The sequence below is a fragment of the Heptranchias perlo genome, chromosome 23 (assembly GCF_035084215.1).
Source record: "Heptranchias perlo isolate sHepPer1 chromosome 23, sHepPer1.hap1, whole genome shotgun sequence".
Taxonomy (NCBI): domain Eukaryota; kingdom Metazoa; phylum Chordata; class Chondrichthyes; order Hexanchiformes; family Hexanchidae; genus Heptranchias; species Heptranchias perlo.
In genome coordinates, this window is record NC_090347.1 from 23,964,564 (window position 1) to 23,979,209 (window position 14,646).

The 14,646-nt window shown below is 40.6% G+C and overlaps 1 protein-coding gene across 1 annotated transcript in view; it reads right to left on the reverse strand.

Annotated features, from left to right (window-relative positions):
- LOC137341186 (alpha-1,6-mannosylglycoprotein 6-beta-N-acetylglucosaminyltransferase B-like) overlaps positions 1–14,646 on the reverse strand; it is a 649,449-nt gene that overhangs the window by 230,020 nt on the left and 404,783 nt on the right. The window contains exon 8 of the mRNA XM_068004202.1: positions 2,968–3,137. Coding sequence (XP_067860303.1) covers positions 2,968–3,137 — 170 coding nt within the window. The remainder of the gene's footprint in view (positions 1–2,967; positions 3,138–14,646) is intronic.

Below are 14,646 nucleotides of genomic sequence, written 5' to 3' on the forward strand. Positions count from 1 at the left end.
TCTCTGCACAGGTAGTCCCGAGGCACACCTGATATTGGGCCTCAGGCCCAATTTAAATGAGACCGAATAGAGTTTGAAATTTGGGCCGCTGCATCACAGCTCTCAGATGGGTCGTTAAAGAGGAAAGGGATGAGATCGGGAAAGGGCAGCTGATTAGTAAGGGGGCAAATGGGAAAGGGAGGGTGATCGATCGGGACATAGGGACGAGGTGGTGATGGGGGGAGGTGTGAGGCGGTGGTTGTGGGGTGTAGGGTGTGGGGTGGGGGGGTAGGCGAGAGGCTGATTGGGAGGGGGATGAGCAATGGCTGGCAGCAGCTCACGGTTTTAATGTGGGGTCAGGAAGAGCACTCCTACTCCTGCTCCTTTCAGCTCCACATTCAAGTAAGTATTTTCTTTTACAAACTTCCCTTTTTGGCAGTGGCGTGCAGTGGTCCCTTTAAGAACCATTGGTTAGGTTGCATGTAGACCTGATTTTCCTGAACACAGCCAGTGCTTGTTTCAGGCATGGGCCCAGGACGCCTTTTTTTTTGCCTACATCAACATGATGGGTGAAGCACCTCCGACTCATAATTAGCGCACTCTTACTGCCTGCCATATTGGCGACTTAGGCGCCCGTTTAGTGCCCGAATAATTGGCGTGCGCCATTGAATTTCTAGGTCATGGTCTCAGAGACTGCTTTGTGTATTGTGAGACAGGTTATTACAATGTGTCCTTAGCCAAGAAATTGTCTGATTTCAAAACAAAATGTTTAAGTCAGTCATTGTAATGGAAATTATGCAGTTTCTCAATATTGGTGGTGGGGGGGGGGGGTGGAGTAGAGAGTCAAAGTTAGTTTATACACAGGCTTACAAAAAAATTACTGTTTACTGTCTATTGTGAAGTTGCTTTTTTAAAAAAAATTATCAGGGTTTGAATACCATTTTTCAGGCAGTGATGAAAAGGTAGGCATGGTAACCCATAATAACCACTGTGTCTCAATATTCATTGATTCTTCAGTGAGAATTATTTACAAGCAATTATTTATGCTGAAAAGAGATATTTATATTGCACTTAAAACATTTAATAGCGTTCCCATTGACATTGAATCTTGGAAACAATGCAGCTAATTTTCTCAGAATGTAACAAATAGATATCCAAGGTCTCCCAACATATTATTTTATTTCCTCTGCCGGCTTTCTCCCCTCCTCTTGTCTTGACCTGAAAGTGTTGACGCTTTGCTAGAGTAATTACTACAATTGTACTGGGCTTGGCGGTGCAACGAAGGCTCACTAGACTAATTCATGGGATGATGGGATGAGAGGGTTGTACTAATGAGGAGAGGTTGAGTAGAATGGGCCTATACTTTCTAGACTTTAGAAGAATGAGAGGTGATCTCAATGAAACATATAAGATTATGAGAGGACTTGACAGGGTAGATGCTGAGAGGCCGTTTCCCATGGCTGTAGAGTCTAGAACTAGGGGGTATAGTCGCAGGATAAGGGGTCAACCATTTAAGACAGAGACAAGGAGGAATTTCTTCACTCAGGGGGTTGTGAATCTCTGGAATTCTCTACCTCAGAGAGCTGTGGATGCTGAGTCGCTGAATATATTCAAGGCTGAAATAGATAGATTTTTGGACTCTAGGGGAATCAAGGGATATGGGGATCGGGCAGGGAAAGTGAAGTTGAGGTAGAAGATTAGCCATGATCTTATTGAATGGCGGAAAAGGCTCGAGGGGCCATATGGCCTACTCCTGCTCCTATTTCTTATGTTCTTATGTACGGTAAGTGGTTGGTCAGTTCTGGTACCTCACCCAAGTGGCCATTATTCATGTGTTTGCTTCGACAGGTTTTTAGACAGATGGGCTAAACTAAATCCTATACTCACCTGACATCCACTCGTACGTGCTTCAGGTAGGGGTGCAAGACAGCAATCAGGAGTTGGAACATTTGTTGATTTTCCACAGCCCATTCAAGGGTGCTAAGGCTAACTGTAGCATCCTACAGCCAATTTGGCTGAGATCAGCTAACTAGGTGCAGGTGAATGATGGAACCTAGAACTTTCCTGGCCTATAAGACTCGGCTAATTACTGGATAAATTTGCTGAACTATTAACAGAACCTATACTTCAGTATTTTTTATGAGCAGCTTTAAATGTAGAACCTTTATCCAAGTTAATGTCATGTTGTCTTTTATTCTATTGCTTATTCAACCAGTCATAATGCCCGTTGAAGACAGTGACAACATAATTTATAGCTATAGTTCCACTAAGGCTCATTTATCAAGCTTAGGCAGAAAATGTAGGGAGTCAATCCTCAAGTACACTCTCTAATGAGACAAGTTAACTAAGGCTTGATAGCTATAAATAGGGAAAAGCACAAAGTACATACACTTCAGAAGAAATGTTTTAAGCTGTCATTTTTATTTATATCACAAATATGCAAATGACCTGTGATAGAATCTGTATTTCTAAATGTTAGCATCCAAATGCTAGGGGAAGAGGTGTCATTAGGGAAATTGGTTTAAAAATGTAACAGTTCAATATGTCTTTGTACTAATAAGTAACCATAAAATTATGTCAATGATGCTCCCTCCCCCAGTTCCATAGTCCCTATTATAAATAGTGTAGAAGTATAATGGCTGCAGTGCCCAATATTTTATTTTTCTGCCAACCTAATGATTAATAGACAGCTTCAGACTCCAAATATTATCCGAAAAGGCTGGAAACACTCAGCAGGTCAGGCAACATCTGTGATTGTCTCTCCACAGATGCTGCCTGACCTGCTGAGTGTTTCCAGCATTTTCTGTTTTTATTTCAGATTTCCAGCATCTGCATTATTTGGCTTTTGCCCAAATGTTATCACCCTTGTACAAATATCCAGCACTACCACTGTTTAATAACACATCTTCTTGTTTGAGATTTTTTAAAAAAAACATTGCCAACATAAAACCTTAAATTCAGTATGAAAATGACTGATGGATACAGTACCTTTGTAGCTCTCTTAAAGTGGCTGAGATCTTCATGCTGTGGCCCAACACATACAGAGTGGCCAAGATATCAGCCCATTGAACCAACTCGCCCAACGGGCCACCCTTCGACACAACAGGGCTGAAAACATCTCCTGCTTCCTCGGTCAAGAAACCCAGGTGAACCAAAATCTGTGAAGGATAGAAATTCCACACATAGTAAGATTGCAGGATTTTGAGGTAGAGAGATGTCAATCTTTGAAACCAGAATTTGGTTAATCAATGTGGATCAGCAATCTGGATCTAATTTTGAGGCATCTGCCATGCTTCACTTTACTTGCGATCTAAGAGTTGAAAGGTTCATGCTGCAGTGGAGTTCTGATCTGAATCACTCAGTTATACTGTCACAGTTCCTGGCTTGTATTTCTCAGTATCTGCGTCCACATGGCACAGAAAGTTGACTCCAGAGGCCTCTTAAAGTCCAAGTTTGCACCGCAATTAATTGAGACACCTTTCTGCTTCACAATTATTGCATTAATTTTGACTGGGTGAAAGTGTAGAGTTTTTTTTGCACAGATCGACAGAAATGCTGAAGTATATCAGAATAATGCAAAGTATATCTCATCTTCCACAGTTTGAGCAGTATATCAGTTTTGTCTGGTTTGTGTGCAAGAATCAACAGACTGATGCTGAAAGGTCCATTTAACCTAAAAATGCATGTTAAAGGAACATTCTTATCTGATCTGCAGGTTAGTAAACAGAATGATAGTGCACTGACATGAATAATGATACAATAAAGTTGCAGCACTGCCAACCATATCCAGCACTACAGAATTTACTTCTTGGTTTGAATAAAACATTTAATAAGGCATTGTAAAAATTTACAATGCAAAAGATATAACATTTGGCATGGCATGGCACCTCCTGACTGTTAAAGGTATTGAGCCTTCCCCAAATATTTCATATTGAGATAGCACCTCCCTTTAAAGGAACAGGAATGAGACAAGCTGAGCTGAGTCCTAGGCCACAAGAACATCACTGTGAATAAATGGTGACTACAAAGCAGGCACATCTTTCAGGGAGGAAGGGGAAAATCACGAGAGAATCAGCCTGGAATACAGTCTTCCAGGTAGTCAGTCACAAAATAGTATTGGTGGATGCCTGGGAGCATCCAATGCCCTGGTCAAACAATGCACAGACAGCAGAAGGAGGGGAGTGGGGAGAAAATTCCTTTTTAAAAGAGAAAGACTTATCTTCAAAAAAAACCAAAAAAGGATGTAACTTTACTGCTAAAGAGTGCGATCTGTAAGTTATATTAAAAGCACCACCAGTGGTGGGAAGCTTGGAACTATACGTTGAAGATCCAAAGCATTTTCAGTCATTGGTGTTACAGGTCAGTGATCAGATTAATATTGGAAATCCTATTACAGTACTACCTACTGCCATCACACAAATACTACAAGTAAAGAGCTACCTTAGAATCTCTGTTGCAATGTTTACATTGGGCCGAATTTTCCTATGAAAATAACGGCGAGGCTTACAGGGCTCACTATTATTTCTATGTAAATGGTAGAGCAACGGCCAGCAACCACATGTGCTCAGTTAAACGTGGAAATCCAGAAGTTGCTCTACCAGATGCCCTGTTCCCCCGTAAGCTTTGTGAGAACGACATCTCGCCGGTTGGCTCCCCATTCAAATGAATAGAAAGGCATGAAGTTCTTGCACTGCCCTGATGAATATGAACTAATCTCGCCAAAAAAAGGTACGCCAAGTCATTTCAAATCTAAGCAGTCTTTTAACGGCATGGTAAGACTTAATGACTGCCAAACCTCTCTGGCACTGAAAATTAACTTTTACAAATGTGCAGTCTCATTCCTTCAGATTTTAATTGTTGAACATTTTAAAAAAATACATTTTTATCTTTTTACTTTTTCTTTCCATCTCTTTTATCTCAGTCTCTTAATTTTATCTTTCTTTCCCTCTCTGTTTCACTTTCTGTACCTGATTTAACATTGAATTCACTATTCTAACTTACATTTCCTGGTTCAGACTCTGCGCTGCTCATTAACGATGCTTCAATCTGATTGGTTAAGGGGATACACAGTTGCTTGCCCCGTTCACACGGAACCCAGGTGCCTGGGAGAGGGCGCCGTGTTGGATTGAGCGCCCAATGAGAGGAACTTGCCGTGCAAAAGCCCATGAAAAGTCTACGGGCAAGTGCAATTCTAACGAATGGCAGACACATTCGTTCGCCACTCATAGGATAATCCTGCTCATTGTGTTTTTCAAGGAATATGTGATCCACATACTGATTTTAATATATTACTGGTTAATCTCACATAGTGTTGCACACAGAGTCAAGGCCAATTGTAGTCTTCAGCTGAAGTGGGGTAAGAGGGTCGCGATACGGGGAGTCAAGACCAAGTGTAGTCTGCAGGTGAAACAGGGTAGAGGGTGGGGATAATTGGAACAGGGTACAAAGATATCATTCAGTCCCTATTTTTATATAATACATTGATCTTATGTATAGTTAAATAGCAAAACGTATTGCAATCTGTGAAGCAGAGAAATTGAGCTGGTTGGAGCATAGAAATACCTCTGCAATATAGGTTGAGGAGCAAGGAAACACAAAACTGAGGTGCTACAGCAGCACCACTGGTGGGAGTGTGTAATTACAGGTGACATGTTTCAAAAGGCAGTTCCCATTTAAATGTGGGAATAGGAATATATAATCCAAAAGTTGACAGGAAGTGCACATAGACTGTAATTTTTTTAAATACATGATAGCTATATCTTCATTCATGCACAAAAGGCAAAAATTGGGTACTCCTCTAAATGGTGGTACCAGAATTATCCAATATCCAAGTCTTATATATTATTAAAAAATCAACTGTATACTTCAACTGTACAGAATGTTTTATAATTTGCTGTATATTTAGACAGAGTTTAATTAGATTGTGGTATTGAAAGCAAATTTATTGGTAATAATCTGCTTTATGTTAATAGTAATCAGGGATTCTGTCATTGCTGAAGCAGTCTGGATCATGATAAAAATAAAACCTTGCAAGACAAACTGCAGTGGATTTGTCCAATATAGCAGCAGTTATGGAGTCCATTGTAAAGTTTCTAACAAGGGGCCTGTGCAATGAACTTGTCAATGATATTTGAACTTTCAAGATTAAGTTGAAGTGGTTTATGATGTGAATTAGTTGCTAACCTATTCTATTTACCTGTAAGTTTATCAATTACATTTATTCTTCTTGCTATAAAATGGAATTTGACATTGAAATATCATCTGTTTCCACAATGTCCCTATATTGAGATTATCTCTATCACCCAGAAATCCTGGGTCACTTAAGGCTGGTGCCAGGTAACCATTATAACATTCACCCAGATGATTACATGGTTACTTAAACTTTACATGCAGCTCTATCATTAGCTCTTCCTTCTTTATGGGATTATGTGACTGGCATTAGAAAAAACCTTAAAAAAGCACAATATATAACAAAATGTAATAGATGTATCTGACTTCAGATAACACGTTACTGGTCATAGTACTCTTTTCAGATGAATGTGGTTTATATTCCCTAGGTGATTTCAAAAATACAAGAACATCTATTTTGATGCTTAGTGTAGGAAAAGCATTATATAAGCTTTCTGTAAAATATTGTAAACCTGGTTAGTGAAAAGCACTATGTCAGTTTTAACTATGAACAAAGGTTTTCTGTCTACCCAAAACAAGCCTTTTATGAACTTGTGCAAGAGAGGGCCTTCTTTGCGTAATGAGCATCTGGTGTCATGTTCATCTCTTGTTCATAACACAGGTAAAGGGAGTTATCCATACTTTGGTAGTAGTGCGAGGTGCTTTAAACAAAAGTAAGAGTTATTGATAACTCAGAGGCAACTAATCATGAGGGAGGTGGTAAAGCCAAATGTTGTGTGTATAAGGGAGTAGGGCTGATAGCAGCCCCATGGGACAGAGAGGATGATTGATGAGAGGCCCATACAGACCTAATTGCCTCTAAAACATAAAAGATGGGAGCTTTTTAGTATTGATTAGAATGTTCTCAGAGTGAGGCTAGACCGCTCAACTAATCAAGACCTTGGAAAGTGCACTTCGAAGTCTTGGACAGTGATCAACTTTGTGCCAGGTTGTATTCATCTTACTAGCATGTTTAATTGTACTCCTGTATTTTAGCATCTTTGTAAGTTATTATAACTTCTTAATAAAGCCATTATACTTTGGTGCAAACCACCTTGCAACCTTTTTGATTAAAGACTCAAACAGTAAAATAGATTACTTACATATTGGCACTCCAACATGAGGCGCGACATGTTGTTTTGTACAAAGTATATACATTGTACAAAGTTGTTGTACAAGTTAAATGAGCAAAGTTGGGATCATGCATTTTGGGTTGTGGGAGAACTGTGTAATAGTCCAGAGGCAGTATGGCGGTGGGTGGTTTAATTCACGGTTTTGAGGGGTGGGTTGGTTAACATTGTGAGAGATACTCGCATGGGCTCATGGTTCATTTTAATTTTTTTTTAAAAAGGGGAATGTATAGCCACGGCAGATGAGATTGATAGTTATGGAAAGATGGAAGAACCACCAGTAAAAACTCTAGTAGATGAAACAAATAAATATATTCAGGAGAAACTAGGAACTTGTGCTTTTAGTCAAAAACTGTCAGACTTTGTGTGAGGTTATGGATTAGATGAAGGCATTAACAACTTATAGTTTATTTGCCAAAAACTGTCAGACTGTCAGGTTGAGGATGAAGTGAAGGAGTTAACTAAGGCGATAAAGATCAAAGGTAATGGTTGGAAAGCAGGGATGCTGCTGTTTCAGCTTCAGGAGGTGGAAAGGTTAAAGGATGAACTGCAGGCAGTTCAGACTAAATGTAAAATGCTAAAAGATAAAGCACAGAAAGAGGAGGAGGAGCGTAGCAAGTCTGATAATGAAAATAAAACTATGGCTGATATTATGAGAAAAGAAAAAGAGGTGACCCAAAAGGGACCCCATCATGATAGATGTAACAAAGAGATAGTAAAACTCAAATGACTGAAGCCCCACAGGAGGATGGTACATGTCGTAAGTCAGTGTGGTGTAGCTGAGGGAGATGATAGTGGGAACGAAGGCATAGACTGGAATGACCTCGCAGTAAGGGCAGATCGTTACTGGGAAGGGGAAGAGGACCGAGATCATTATCATGCTCGAGGTCCGAGGGACCCGATACCCAGAATGGCTCCCACACATACGGTCAAACGAGAGGTCGGGAGAATTAGGGCCCAGGGGAAGCCCAGCTACCAGAGGGCGCAGAAGCAGATGTTGTAAACTCTGCAGAGAATGTGACACAGACTATAGAGGTCCCCTATACGGGTATGCAATTACAGGAATTAGTGAAAACTATTCCTAAAATAAGAGTCAGGGAAGACCCTGTAGCTTCAATAGCAGCAATAGATCAAACTGCTGAATTGAATGACTGTGGCGACGTGGAGAAGGTGCGAATGATACTATATGCCTGTAGCCCCGAGATGTTCAAGTGTCTATCAAAAGGGATTCGAAAAGGCAGGCAGGGATGGGCGGATACTACAGCTGTGGTCTGGAAAGCAGTGGGGATAGGAGGCAGTGGACATCAGGCTGCTTTGCAAGCTCTGATGAATTGTAAACAAGAGAAAGATGGAGAGACCTTCACTACATCGGGCTTGGGTGAGCACCCAGACTGTGAGCTTGAGACTTTGAGTCAGTACAGAATGGCATTAAGTCACAAACATCAGAAATTGAAATATGGTTTAAGTAAAAAAGGGTAATCCATGATGGAATCAAGAAGGAGAAAGGGAGAGTGTTACAAACAACGCAACGTGTTCTTTTGTTTTCAGAGTACTCTCTCTTTAAAAAGCCTGTCCTAATTGTGAGTGCTTTCTTTTCGCCGTTGCGGGCTATGCCCCCTTTTTAATGCTTGTTATGTGTTTTTCTCTTTTGTGTTGAGTAACGGTGAGCGTGAACTGATGTCTTAAAATATGGACATTGGAGGTGATTCTATTGGTTTAATGATATTGGTTGCATTGAAATGTGATAGCTGTTGGCAAACTGACAGCATCCCCTTTGATCCTGTGATTGATCAGGAAAAAAAGTGATCGAGAAAAAGAAAAGAATAAATATGACAACAGTCTGGAAATGTCTTGTAGTTGGACTATCTAAATGCTAAATACTTTAAAATGAGATTTGATTGTAAAAAAATAAGATGTAGCTTTGAAGAATTACAAGTTACAGTTGTAGGATGATCTCTGGTTATAAATTAATTTGAACTTCATCAAAGCACTTTGTGCTATTGTGATTGACTTCTCCCCCACCCCCTTAAGGTTTTGACAAGCAAGAAGTAATTAACCCTTACTTCTGTATTGCTGAAGTTAAATATTTAGACTGTACTAGTTTTCTTAAGAAGTTTGTCTGAAAAATTCAAAGTGAAACACTCCCTTTCTTCAGGAGTGCATTTCACATTCCATATAACTCTCAGGAAGCTGGGATAGTCGAGTGTATGGATCGTACCCTCAAGCAGAGAGTTATCAAGGCAGTGGGAGAGGTTGGTAAGGCTTGGGATAGCAATTCGGGGTATCTCCTCCCAAGCGACGGGACGTACTCTGTTCGAGGTCATGACTGGATGTCGGATATAGTTGCCACAGCTTTGGCTAGATGGTGCCCTCTCTGGACCTCAACACGAGAATGTGACCATGGACAGTTTCCAGTCTCTCTCACGTTTTGTTTTGGTTAATGGTATTATTCTTTAAAAAATGAATTGACAAATTAACCCTTTGGGCTCTCATGAAGAGCCACAATGGATTTTCGGTTTCTCTTTCCTTTTAAAGCAGGGGACTATGATTTTCAGGACCGCATGACTGTTGACGGTGCAGGATTACCAATCGTAGTTCTTTGACATAAAAGTGGCTTAACAAAGTTACAGTGCGATCCAGTGGTGTTAAGAATGTAAGACTTTATCTGCAGACATCGGCAGGTATCAAATGTCATAACATGGTGACGTTTTGGACTAATACTTGGATTTCGAAAATTCAAAATTACATGCAGAAGGAAAAACAATGATCAGCCATGGTCCAAGTTGCTTTCCCTCTTTTGAAAACATTTAGATTTGTTTTGCTTTACCCCATTTATTTTCCGAGTTAGAGTGCTTAAAGGAGGGGAAAGGTATATCCAAAAGTGAATACAAGCACTTCTGTCTCCACTGTAAACCACAAAGACTGGACATAACTTGTTTCTAAAATTGGAATTGACAAGATAAATTGATATGAGATGCTGTTCAAGCACTCGAGAAGGGAATATTTACCTGTAGTTTAAGGGGATAACCAAATTATATTTTAAAATAAAAGAAGTCGAGTCTAAGTGGTTCCTGCCCAATGGTTGTCTAGAAGTATACGGGGCAAGATAAAGCAGAAAATGAAAGCTTATGACTGTCACAGAAAACTAAATACTGCAGAAAGCCTGGAGGAGTATAGAAAGTACAGGGATGACATAAAACAGGAAATAAGGAAAGCAAAGAGAAGGCATGAGAAAATATTAGCTAGTAAGATTAAAGAAAACCCAATGATGTTTTATCAGTACATTAAGAACAAGAGGTTAGCTAAGGAAAAGGTGGGACCTATCAGGGATGATAAGGGTAACTTGTGTGTAGAAGCAGAGGATGTGGGTAGGGTTTTAAATGAATATTTTGTCTCCGTATTCACAAAGGAAAGGGATGATCCGGACGTAGTAGTTAAAGAGGAGAGGTGTAAAATATTGGATAAGGTAAACATAACGAGAGAGGAAGTACTGGAGGGACTGGAATCCTTGAAAGTTGATAAGTCACCAGGGCAGGATGGATTGTTTCCTAGGCTATTGAAGGAAGCCAGGGAGGAAATAGTGGATGCTCTGAGGATCATTTTCCAATCCTCACTAGATACAGGGCAGATACCGGAGGACTGGAAGACTGCAAACGTAGCACCATTGTTTAAAAAGTGTACGAGGGAAAGGCCGAACAATTATAGGCTGGTCAGTCTTACTTTGGTGGTGGGCAAACTATTAGAATCAATACTGAGAGATAGGATAAACTGTCAATTGGAAAGGCATGGATTTGTTCAGGGAAGGTCATGCCTTACAAATCTGATAGAATTCTTTGAGGAAGTGACAAGGAGGATTGATGAGGGTAGTGCAGTGGATGTTGTCTACATGGATTTTAGTAAGGCATTTGACAAGGTCCCACATGGCAGACTGGTCAGAAAGGTAAAAGCCCATGGGATACAGGGAAATGTGGCGAATTGGATCCAAAATTGGCTCAGTAACAGGAAACAAAGGGTAAACGTCGATGGATATCATTGCGAATGGAAATCCGTTTCCAGTGGTGTGCCACAGGGCTCAGTGTTGGATCCCTTGCTGTTTGTGGTATATATTAATGATTTGGACTTGAACGTAGGGGGCATGATTGGGAAATGTGTAGATGACACAAAAATTGGCCGTGTAGTTGATAGTGAAGAGGATAGCTGTAGACTCCAAGAAGATATCAAAGGTTTGGTGGAGTGGGCGGAAAAGTGGCAAATGGAGTTCAACCCGGAGAAGTGTGAGGTAATGCACTTAGGGAGGGCAAACAGTAAAAGGGAATACGCAGTAAACGGGAATATACTGAGAGGGGTAGAGGAAGTGAGAGACCATGGAGTGCATGTGCACAGGTCCCTGAAGGTGGCAGTACAGGTAGATAAGGTTGTGAAGAAGGCATACAGAATGCTGTCCGTTATTAGCCGAGGTATAGAATACAAAAGCAGAGATGTAATGATGGAACTGTATAAAATGCTGGTAAGGCCTCAGCTGGATTATTGTGCACAGTTCTGGTCACCACATTACAGGAAGGACGTAATTGCTCTGGAGAGTGTGCAGAGAAGATTTACAAGAATGTTGCCAGGGCTTGAAAATTGCAGCTACGAGGAGAGAGTGGATAGGCTGGGGTTGTTTTCCTTGGAGCAGAGGAGGCTGAGGGGAGACTTGATTGAGGTGTACAAAATTATGAGGGGCCTAGATAGAGTAGACAGGAAGTACCTGTTTCCCCTAGTGGAGAATTCAAGAACTAGAGGACATGGATTTAAGCTGATTGGCAGAAGGATTAGAGGGGACATGAGGAAAAACTTTTTTACCCAGAGGGTGGTGGGTGTATGGAATTCACTGCCTGAACTGGTGGTAGAGGCAGGGACGCTCAACTCTTTTAAAAAGTACCTGGACCGGCACCTGAAGTGCTGTAAGCTGCAGGGCTATGGACCGGGTGCCGGAAGGTGGGATTAGAATGGGCACCTGGTTGTTCTTCGAGCAGGCGTGGACACGATGGGCCGAAAGGCCCCCTTCTGTGCTGTACCTTTTCTATGGTTCTATGGTTCTAATAAAATGTAACTCAAGGTGATCTTAGACAAGACCGAGAAGAAAGTTAGGGGGTAAGGTGAAAATTGATTCAGAGTGGTTTCATTCAGGTTCAAAAGGTTGGAGATGTAAGAATATGGTTTAAATTGAGCATAGTCAATTATCCCATCTCATGTAGCATCTAGACATTTAGCAAGAGGGTGGTGCTGCGGGAGACAAAGGTGCTGTCTCTGTGTGAACTAAAGCAGCTAGTAAAAACACAGCAGAGATAAAGGATGATGTAGTCACGTTACCTAGTATGGTTCATCTGGATAATTTACGGCTAGGAGATAAGATCAGAGATGCGTACGTGCAGCCCCAACAGCTGAATACTATAAAGATAGGGCGCTCTGCACCCAAAAGTTAGAGCTTTTGGGATAGTCCACTTAGACCAGAAGAGCAAATGGCTTAGATAGGTATGTGATGCTGACAAGATGAGAACGTTAGATAAGGCTATGTGAGGTCACCAGGGGCTGTTGGAGATTAAGATTGAAAGACTGAAATGAAACAACGCAATGCCGACATTGAAAAGGGGACATCTACCCTTTCGAATCATGCATGGTGGGAAACAATATAGAATGGAGGACAATGCCCTTGGGCTAGAATTCTCTCACAGATTTTAATCTTTGTGTAGTATACTCAATGTATAAAAGCTGAATGTACAAATCGACAAATTGCACTACCAAGCTGTGAACTAAGGATGGGACGGGAATGTCAGCCTAAAGGGTTACACAAGCTTTCTGTATAATATTGTAAACCTAGTTAGGGAAAAGCATTATATCAGTTTCCCCTGTGAACAAAGACTTTCTGTCCATCCAAAACAAGCTTTTCATGAACTTGTGCAAGAGAGGACCTCTGAGTAATGAGCATCTGGTGTCATGCTCATTGCCTGTTCATAACATGGGTAAAGGGAGTTATCCATACTTTTGTAGTAGTGCAAAATGCTTTAGACAGAGATAAGAGTTATTGATAACTCAGAGGCAACTAATCATGAGGGAGGTGGTAAGTCCAAATGTTGTGTGTATAAGGGAGTAGGGCTGATAGCAGCCCCGTGGGACAGAGAGGATGATTGATGAGAGGTCCATACAGACCTAATTGCCTCTAAAACATATGAAGATGGGAGCTTTTTAGTATTGATTAGAATGTTCTCAGAGCGAGGCTGGACCACTCAACTAATCAAGAGCTTGGAAAGTGCACTTTGAAGTCTTGGTTGGTGATCAACTTTGTGCCAGGTTGTATTCATCTTACTAGCATGTTTAATTGTACTCTTGTATTTTAACATCTTTGTTACTTATTATAACTTCTTAATTAAGCCATTATGCTTTGGTACAAACCGCCTTGCAGACTTTTTGATTAAAGACTCAAACAGTAAAATAGATTACTTACACCTAGTCTTTTGCTTTATTTTATATGGTGTCAGCTAAGCTTCTGAGGCTACTAATGGGTTAAAAGAATATTCCTATCTTTGCTATCACAAAATAAAATTGTTCAATTTATGTGTTAGGCCAAGAAAATGTAATGACACACGAATAGATAGCATGCTGGTCACTGTTTGACACCAGCATGTATGTAGATAAGCACCTTGGGATGTTTTTCTATGTTAAGGACACCATATAAATGCAAGTTGTTGTTGTTCTTGTAGATAAAATGTAGGGTTTTATTCCACAAAGTTTCTGTCTTTTTCTCTTATCTCCTAAAGATTTTTTTTCTGGAATATGGTTTCAAGAGCGCTGACAGACCTCTGGCACCTTGCCCAAGTGTGCATTCTTTATGTATATGTTTAGATAGTAAGTGCTGGCAAACTATCTGACGTTGGGAGTGCATCACAGAAGAGTCTAGTTATGTCTGCACCCAACATCACACATGTACTTTCCAGCAGATGTCAATTTTTCCTTTGCTTCTTAGTTATCTTGAGAAGCAGCAACCTTAGCTGTTTTTCCTAGCCAAAGTACTGAGATTAATTTATGTATCCAACTGCCTAAGCAGCAACTCAACAGATCAAAGATAAAACCAATGAGCTCTGGTCTGTATGGTTTAGGTGCACACCATGCGGTGCAATTAGTCACTAAGCCATTGGAGAGCCTGACCATACAGATCTACAGGGCATCTTCAAAGCTATTCCAAAAAAAAATCATTACAATAATTAAAGCTCACATGTAACTCTATATTTGATACCTTTAAATTAACCCTTGTTTAGCAAAATTATTTTTTATGAAGCAGTGCAGACCCTATAAGGGGTGAGAGGTCATACAACTAGACTTTAATGTTATA